General features: G+C 57.3%; 1 protein-coding gene across 1 annotated transcript; it reads right to left on the bottom strand.

Moving 5' to 3' along the window:
- Positions 1-166: 166 nt before the first annotated feature.
- LOC308225796 (uncharacterized protein) lies at positions 167-9,055 on the bottom strand (the record flags this gene model as incomplete). Its single annotated transcript, XM_080626938.1, has 6 exons — positions 167-181; positions 309-3,054; positions 3,949-3,958; positions 6,136-6,242; positions 6,325-6,515; positions 6,614-9,055. 6 exons carry the CDS (start codon positions 9,053-9,055, stop codon positions 167-169), a joined length of 5,511 nt encoding a protein of 1,836 aa, XP_080483064.1.
- Positions 9,056-9,060: the final 5 nt, after the last annotated feature.

Here is a 9,060-nt window from a genome sequence, read left to right as displayed (position 1 = left end):
ACAAAAAAATGTTGGATTTGTTTGGGGTTTCTTGGAAAAAATTAACCCTTGAAGAGCCAATTAACAGCAAGAACCTTCCCACGAGAACTACACGTGATGGGGGGTCACGCGCGAAAAAGTCACTGTTCACAGTGAATGGCCTCAAAAAAAAGGCCACGGCACAGGATTATTTCTTTCGTTCCTGGAAACAGAGATCGGCACGACCAAGCAAGCCCCAGCCCTCCGCCCCCAGCAGAGCAACCACGAATAACCGCACAGAGCCTGTTACAAAAGACCCTAGATAAAGATGTAAGCGCGGGCTTACATACCTGCTGTACGTCGGGATCCGCTGGCGGTTTTTCCACGACAGAGCTGCTGGTCAGGCTTCGCTCTCCGAAGGACTCCCCACAGAGAAGCTCCTCCGCTGGCAAGTTGGAAAGCGGCGGCGGTGGCCAAGAGGCCTCGGCCACGGCTCGTCCAGACGCCACGCACAGGTTGTAGGAGTAGGGCAAGGTGCCCTCGCAGAAGTCGGCCGGGAAGGCGGCGCCGGCCCCGGAGAAACGCTGGGAGCCCAGGCAACGCAGCACGGCGGGCGGCGCGGCACGGCGGCCCCTTGCCAGCACGGCCAGCGCCACGCTCAGCAGGAAGAGCGCGGACAGGAGAGCCAGCGCCAGCACGAGGGAGAACTGCAGCTCCGCCGCCGAGTCGGCGCCCGCCGCACCCTCGCTCAACTCCGGCAGCGCCTCCTGCAAGCTCTCGGCCAGCACCACGTGCAGCGTGGCCGTGGCCGACAGCGCCGGCTGCCCGTGGTCCTTCACCACAGCCACGAGCCTCTGCTTCGCCGCGTCCCTCTCCGACACGGCCCGCGCCGTGCGCACCTCGCCGCTGTGCAGCCCCACGCGGAACAGCGCCGGCTCCGGTGCCTGCACCAGCTCGTACGACAGCCAGGCGTTGCGCCCCGCATCCGCGTCCACCGCTACTACCTTGGCCACCAGGTACCCGGCCTCGGCCGACCGCGGAACCATCTCGAATGGGGCTGCGACCGGGACTGCTCCCTGGCTTGTCCCCGAGCCCGCCACCGCCGGCCACAGCACCCGCGGCGCGTTGTCATTGCGGTCTAACACGAAGACGCGCACCGTCGCCGTCGAGCTCCATGCCGGTTCCCCGCCGTCCTGCGCCCGCACCACCACCGCGAACTCACGGCATTCCTCGTAGTCGAAGGAGCGCTGAGCGTACACAGCGCCGCTCTGCGCCTCCACCGACACGTACGGCGCCGCGCCCACGCTGCCGCCCTCCAACGAGTAGCTCACGCGCCCGTTACTGCCCGCGTCCGCGTCCCGCGCCCTCACGTGCAACACCAGCGCCCCCGCCGCGTTGTTCTCCTCCACGTAGGCACTGTAGGCGGCCTCCTCGAACACCGGCGTGTTGTCGTTCACGTCTGACACCTCCAGCACCAGCGCCGTGCTGCTCGAGAGCGCCGGGCTGCCCCGGTCCCTCGCCACCACCGTCACCCGGTGTTCGGACGCCTGCTCCCGGTCCAGCGCGCTCGCCGTCACCACCTTGTACGAGCCGCCCGACGACGCCACCAGTGACAGCGGCGCCTCGCCCGACAGCTCGCACCATACCTGACCGTTTTCCCCGGAGTCCGGGTCCTTCACGTTCAGCAGGGCCACCACTGTGCCGACTGGCGCATCCTCGGGCACAGGGCTCGACACCGACAGCACCGTGATTTCGGGCGCGTTGTCGTTCACGTCCAGCACCTCCACCTCCACCTCGCAGTGAGCCAAGAGACCTCCCCCGTCCTTTGCTTCAACGGCTAGGCTGTAAGAGCGCGTGTCCTCGAAGTCCAGCGCTTCCTGAAGCGTGATGCTCCCGCTCTCCGCATTCACCATGAACTTCTGAAGCACCTTGTCCGGTGTTTCCCCGAAGCCGTACGTGATGCGGGCGTTGCTGCCTGAGTCGGCATCGGAGGCGGAGACGTTCAGCACAGTCGAGCCCGGCAGCGCATCCTCCCGCAGGCTCACTCGATACCGCTCCTGCACGAAAACGGGGGCGTTGTCGTTGGCATCGGTGACGTTGATGCAGAGCTGGGCGGTGCCGCTCCGGGGCGGTTCTCCGCCGTCCACCGCCGTCAGCACCAGCCGCAGGCTCTGTTCTCGCTCCCTGTCCAGCGCCCGGCGTAGCACCAGCTCCGCGAACTTGCGTCTGTCCTTGCTCTCCTTCACCTCCACCGCGAAGTATCCGTTGTCCTCCAGCTTGTAGCCCTGCAGCGAGTTACTACCCACGTCCTCGTCCTCAGCAACTCCCAAGTAAAACCGAGCGCCAAGAGGTGTGGATTCAATTATTTCTAAGTGAATGTTCTCCTTAAGAAACCGTGGAGCGTTGTCGTTCACGTCCTGGATGGCCACATCGACGTGGAAAACGTTAAGCGGGTTATGCACTAGCGCCTCGAAGCTGACGGAGCAGGACGCCGACTTGCCGCACATCTCCTCCCTGTCCAGCCTCTCGCTCACGTACAGGTTCCCGTTCTCCCTGCTCACGGTAAAGTATTGCTTCTCGGCGCTCAGCCGCAGCTTGCGTGCCGGCAGCTCTGCCGGGTTCAGCCCCAGGTCCCGCGCCAGCGGCCCCACCAGCGAGCCTCTGCCCAGCTCCTCGGGGATGGCGTAGCGGAGCCGCTCTGGTGCCGCCCGGCAGCACCAGCACAGCAGCAAAGCGGGCAGCAGCATTCGGCCGGCTGCTGGCCGCCGGCTCTGCCTCTGCCTGCCCGCCATTCTCGGCAGCGCTCGCCGCGCTCCTCCCTCCTGCTGCTGCCTTCTTTCTCTTCCAGACCCTCTGGAAGTGAGCTCAGGGGCTGCCGGAGGGCACAGAGCTCGATGCCGGCTCAGACGCCGCCTCTCGCCTCTGCTGCCCCTGCCGCTGCCGCTGTTGCCGGGGCCGGACGAGCGGGCAGCCTGCGGGGGCAGGGCGTTGCGGTGGCTTTGGCAGTAGCTTTGGCTCCAGCGCCGCTTCGCGTTGGCCAACAGCGGCACCCGGAGGCGCCTCGATGCCACCGCAGTCGGGTTGGACGCTGCGCCCCTGATAGCAGCAGCGGCAGCCGCCCACCTAAACAATTATTTCTGTAGCTACAGAGACTTTCAAATTATATTACACTGCTTCAGGGTGAATTTAATTTTAGTCTGAATTGCTCACTTTTGATTCTGATTTAAAATAACGTTTATCATTGATGGAGAAATATAAGGCTTAATGGTAGTGGACCTGAACTCAGGCCATCTAACAGTCCACTTGTCAAACGTGTATCTCTCCAACAGAGAAGCCAACATGTTATTGAAGACCGTTTAGGGGACACCCTGCACCCCTCGTCCCTCTGGGCTCTACTCTGTTCCTGGAACTGCACCCTTGCTCTGGCAATTAGAACAGATATTTGAACAGAAATCATGAGGTCTAGACGTAGCACATGACAAGATGCAAAATAAGTCTTAGAAACATTCAGAAATGAACAGAACAGGACGACCACCATTTCTGAGGCCAAATCATCTGTTTACAGGGAGTCTCCTGTCCTTTTTTTTCCACACACACTGCTCCACATGGATTCTACATAGATTATGTTTACATCGGGTACCCCTGACACTAACAGAACACGCTGAACAGCTGCTGCAGCATAAGCAAGAGGCACTAACCTACAACACATTGCTACACAAAGCTATGCTGGTAATTACAACTAAACCTGTACGCTGAAGAAATCAAGAAGAGGAAACCAAAACCATAACTCACACAAGCAGGCAAGGAAGCATTAGAAAAGAAAGCCACCAGCTCTTGGGAATTGCTTCTACTGTGTGGCAGCATTCTCAAAAACAAAAAAAAAAAACAAACAAAACAAACCATGTTTTAAAATGTTGTTTTATACCCCACACAGCTGTAGATGAGAAATGGTAAGGAAGAGGGAACTGCCACCCAGGATGAAAGACAAACTGAGTAATAACTGCACAAAGAAAAAAGAAAATCAAGCTCAGAGAAAATGAACCCATACCACTTCTGCTGCCATTTCTGTAGCCACCCTTCACCTAAAGGCATGATGGCACAAGGCTGAGGGGAAGAACATTTATTAGGGCAGAGCAACCTGCCACTTCACCATTCATGGACCACATGCACGTTTTCTTATTGAGTCCAACATCAAAACAGCATTAATGCAATCAATTCTTGTCCATCTGTCACCAAAGTGAGTGTTCATTATCGAGCAAACAGTTTCATGACACCATTGCATAACATTACAAACCCATATATCACACAAACAAGGCAAGGGAGTATTAGAAAAGAAAGTGCTGTCAGAGAAACTTACCTGGAAGTCTTCTTGCTACTCACTGCAGGCACTGAAATTCATCCCTGGGAGCACCTGGAAGTCATTCCTATCTCAAGCTGCAACTGTGGGCCTAAAGTCTTCCTCTGCACTACACAGTAGCATGTTCAGTTTAATAGTCACCAGCTCTCAGCAATTGTTTTCTATTCTGTGGCCTGCTCATCTCCTGGGAATATGAAGCAGTAAGAGTAAAGGCCTTCTCATGGACCTCTTTTTCCACCTCAGTATTCAGCAATACAACAAATTCTCTTCTACCTTCTGTTTCATTCTCCTCATGGTTACAATATTGTCTTAGATGGCTGTAGTAAATATGTGCTGTAAATCAACATTCACATTATCAAACGTAAAAGCACTGTCCAAAATGGTGAAAAAGAACCACGACCTCTGAGGAAAAATGTCCTCAAAGGAAGTGTAACCACAGTTCTGAAGGAACTCTATACTGTGATGTTACAGGGAGATACAAGTTGGATAAAGGTTTCTCACAAATTTTATAAGCCATTTTACATTTGCTTCATCCTTCTATGTACTGATCAATGGTGCAAATGCTCTACTACTATTGCATTTCAGAATGGGGAAACCAGGATCACACAAAATATGGCACAGGCCTTCGCACCAGCCTGAAAAATCAAAGCACAGCCAAAGCAAAGCCATGCTGACCCACCTATTTTCCTGGTTCAAAGCCAGTCTTTCACCCTCCTTGCTTTGTATTCCAAGCCCTTAGTTGCACTACAGACCATGTCCAATATTTTGCCCATATGTCAGCCATAGGTGGAGAAGCGTGTCATTCTGTGACATTTCAGGGAAACAGGTATATCAAAGTGTTCATCGTGGCAGCTGAACACCTTCAGGCTATGGATGGCAACTGTTCCTGCAGCCCAACAAGTATAAAAGAAATTTAAATATTTTAAGGATTAACAGGGACAATCAGGCCCAGCTTTAGACCTGGATAACAAACAAGGCAAGGATGGGGAACCTACAGAAGTGAAGGCATCATAGCTAACATTTCAGCTGCAGCAGGTACACTAAAGAAGGACCTAGTTGGTAAAAAGACCAAAGGAGCTCATACCACAGACAGTAGCCACATTCACTCAAGGCAATTCTGTGGACAATAAAAAGACCTAAATACATGAACCACAACTGTGGCCTCAAATAAGAACCAGGACAAACTGACCTTTTACGCCATCTTTACATGCTACAGATATTTCAAATTATACCACAGCAAAACTTTGCACCTGACCAGGGTTTTTCACCCTGCCCAAACTTACACAACAGAAAAGCTACATTTGCATTCAGACACCATTGAAAGAAAAGTTGCATATGCAGCTTCTCCTTCGAGAGGAGATTCTCAGCATGCAGAGATATTTCTCTTTTCACCACACTACTGTAAAGTGTACATCTCTGCTCTGTCACTGATCATGGAGCAGGAAAGCAAACTGTTGAACCCACAGCTTGGACAGTTGGAGCCAAACCAAGGCAATATCCAAAACATGACATCTTCAGAATTATTTTCAATACACCAGCAATAAACCCTAGGAATCGACACAACACATAACATGTCTCCACCAATACCTCCACACAGACAACACCACCTAGATCTCAAATCCATCGCAACTTGCATTATTGTCATTGATTTTCATCAACTGCAGACGAACTCCACCAAAAGAGTTGCAAAGAAATGCCGCTAAGGCATAATTAAACTGATACAACAAGCTGCAAACGCACATAGAGAACCTATCAGGGCAACTCACACAGATGCAATGACACCCCTTCTAGCAAAAATTCCTTTCGAATGCAAAACTCACAGTGCAGGAGATTACTCTTGGGCGCAGGTCCTTCACAACTCGAATGGTATTGCTCGAACATCTTTACATCTCTATAGTAAGATGAAGACACATTTCTACTCATGCCCCTACAGAGAAGAAAAGTCAAGGTGTAAAAGAAAACGAGGCACGAGGCTACTGTAGGGACTGGGTCACTGAAAAGCATGAAACAAAGCGAAGACGTGGTAAAACATGACACCTTCCTCCAAGGAAACTCCCGCCGGTCTCGCCACCCGCTCCTCCTGCCTCGCCATCTGCTGGAAACCTAAGCCTACACTGTCCCCTCCTCGGAGCAAGAGGCACCAGAACCCAGAGCGGGGCTCAGGTAATCTTTGCATTCCTCGTCGCCACAGCTCCCCGCGCTGCAGAAGGAACACGAAAAAAGAATCCACTGGGAAAAGGGCAGACAAGTATCGGGGGAAGGAAGCAGCGCAGAGAAAGGTTCCTGGAGAGAACTCACCGAGGGAGCTGCGGGGTCCACCCGGTGGGTGGCGGTAGGGTCCTCCCCGAGCAGCGGCGAGGGCTCGTCAGGAGGAGGCCGGGCCGGCAGGGTGTCGCAGCAGCTACCGGACGACAAGCGGAGATGGCTCTTGCGCGAGTCGGCGGTGAGAGACACCTCGTGCGAGTAGGAGTGCAGGAAGGCGCGCACGCCGTCAATGCCCACGAACTGAGAGACCGGGACGCCGCGCAAGGCACAGCTGCCCGACGCCGCCAGCAGCTGCGAGCGGCGCCAGCGCCGCAGGCGAAGCGCCAGCAATAGCAGCAGGAAAGCGAGGAAGAGGCAGGACACGGCCGCCACGGCCAGCACCAGCCAGCGCGTGAGGCTGGCGGCCGGCTCGCCGGGCGCCGCCGCCGCGCTGCCCAGCTCCGAGAGCAGCTCGGCCACGCTCTCGGCCAGCACCACCGTCAGCGTGGCCGTGGCCGACAGCGCCGGCCGCCCGTGGTCCTTCACCACCACCACCAGGCTCTGCCGCGCCGCGTCGCGGGCCAGCGGGAAGCGCGCCGTGCGCACCTCGCCGCTGTGCAGCCCCACGCGGAACAGCCCCGGCTCCGTCGCCTTGGCCAGCTCGTACGACAGCCACGCGTTCTGCCCTGCGTCCGCGTCCACCGCCACCACCTTGGCCACCAGCGCCCCGGGCTCCGCCGACCGCGGCGCCAGCTCCACGCCTGCCCAGCCCGACACCGCCGCAGAAGGCGCCGCCGCCGGCGGGTAAAGCACCTGCGGCGCGTTGTCGTTCTCGTCCACGATCTCCAGCAGCACCGACACGTTGCTGCTCAGCGCCGGCGCGCCGCCGTCCTCCGCCCACACCCACAGCCGCACCTCGCGCACCTCCTCGTAGTCGAACGAGCGCAGCGCGTACAGTGCGCCCGTCTCCGCCTGCACCGACACGTAGGACGAGAGAGGCGAGCCCCGCACCCGCCCCTCCGACAGCCGGTACCGCACGCGCGCGTTCTGGCCCCAGTCTGTGTCCGACGCTCGCACCGTCAGCACCAGCGCGCCTGCCGCGTTGTTCTCGGCCAGCCGGGCGCTGTAGCGCGCCTCCGCGAACACCGGCGCGTTGTCGTTCACGTCCAGCACCCGTAGAGCCAGCACAGCGCTGCTCTCCTTCACCAGCGACCCACCGTCCACCGCCCGCATGGTCAGGTTGTACTCTGACACCTTCTCGCGGTCCAGCTCCCCCACAGTCACCACGCGGTAGTAATCCTCAAAGGTCTTCTCCAGCTGGAACGGCAGACTCTCACCGATGCTGCACCGTACCTGGCCGTTCGCCCCTGAGTCCCTGTCCTGTACGTGCAGGAGTGCCACCACTGTCCCCGGCTGCGCGTCCTCAGAGATCTCACTCAGAGCCGACCGCACCGAAATCTCGGGGGCGTTGTCGTTGACGTCTGTCACCGTGATCACGACTTTCGCGGTGTCGAAAAGGCTGCCGCCATCATGAGCCTGCACCTCCAGTTCATATGAGGACATTTCCTCAAAGTCCAAATCGTCCTTTAGAGATATTTCTCCCGTCTCAGAGTCCAGCTGGAAAAGTTCCGATGCCCGGTCTGAAATTTTATGGATACTGTATTTCACGTGTCCATTCAGACCCTCGTCAGCGTCAGAGGCCGTGAGGGTAACGAGGGCTGAGCCCACAGGTACATCCTCGGGCACGCGCACCGTGTACTCTGACTGGCTGAACACCGGCGCGTTGTCGTTGGCGTCCAGCACAACCACGCGGATCCGCGCCGTGCCCGTCCGCGCAGGCTCTCCGCCGTCGCTCGCCCTCAGCACCAGCTCGTGAAACGCCGCCTCCTCCCGGTCTAGCGCCTTCGCCAGCACCAGCTCGGGACGGTGATCGCCGCCGGGGCTCGCCTGCACGGCCAGGGAGAAGTGTTCGTCGCCGCTCAGCTCGTAGCGCTGCAAGGAATTCCACCCCAAATCCGGGTCGTGAGCCTCTGCCAGGAGAAACCGGGACCCCGTGGCTGTTGTCTCGCTCATTCTCAGTTCTTTTTCTGCTTGTCGGAAGCTGGGCGCATTGTCGTTAATGTCCGTGATCTCTACTTCTATTTTGTAAATCTTCATTTCCTCCTCCACTATCACCTCACAGCGCAGCACGCATTTCTCCACCAGTCGGCACAGCTGCTCTCTGTCTATCCTCTCCGTTGTCACCAAATGTCCCGTTTTCCCATGCAAGGCGAAATACTGTGTCCTACCTTCGGAGACGACTCGGATCCCCCGGCCGCGGAGAACCTGCAACTCCAGCCCCAGGTCCTTAGCCAAGTCGCCCACGAACGAGCCCTTGGGCAGCTCCTCGGGAACCGAGTAGCGCAGCTGCCCCCATGCCGCGTCCCACGCCGCCACCAGGACGCCCCACAGCAGCGCTCTCTCACATCGGCCCCAGCGTCTCCCCGCCGTGCCCATCGCCG

This window comes from Psittacula echo (assembly GCF_963264785.1).
Source record: "Psittacula echo genome assembly, chromosome: 11".
NCBI classification, from domain to species: domain Eukaryota; kingdom Metazoa; phylum Chordata; class Aves; order Psittaciformes; family Psittacidae; genus Psittacula; species Psittacula echo.
The sequence above is the reverse complement of the archived record's forward strand: the minus strand, read 5'-3'. Positions and strand labels throughout refer to the sequence as shown.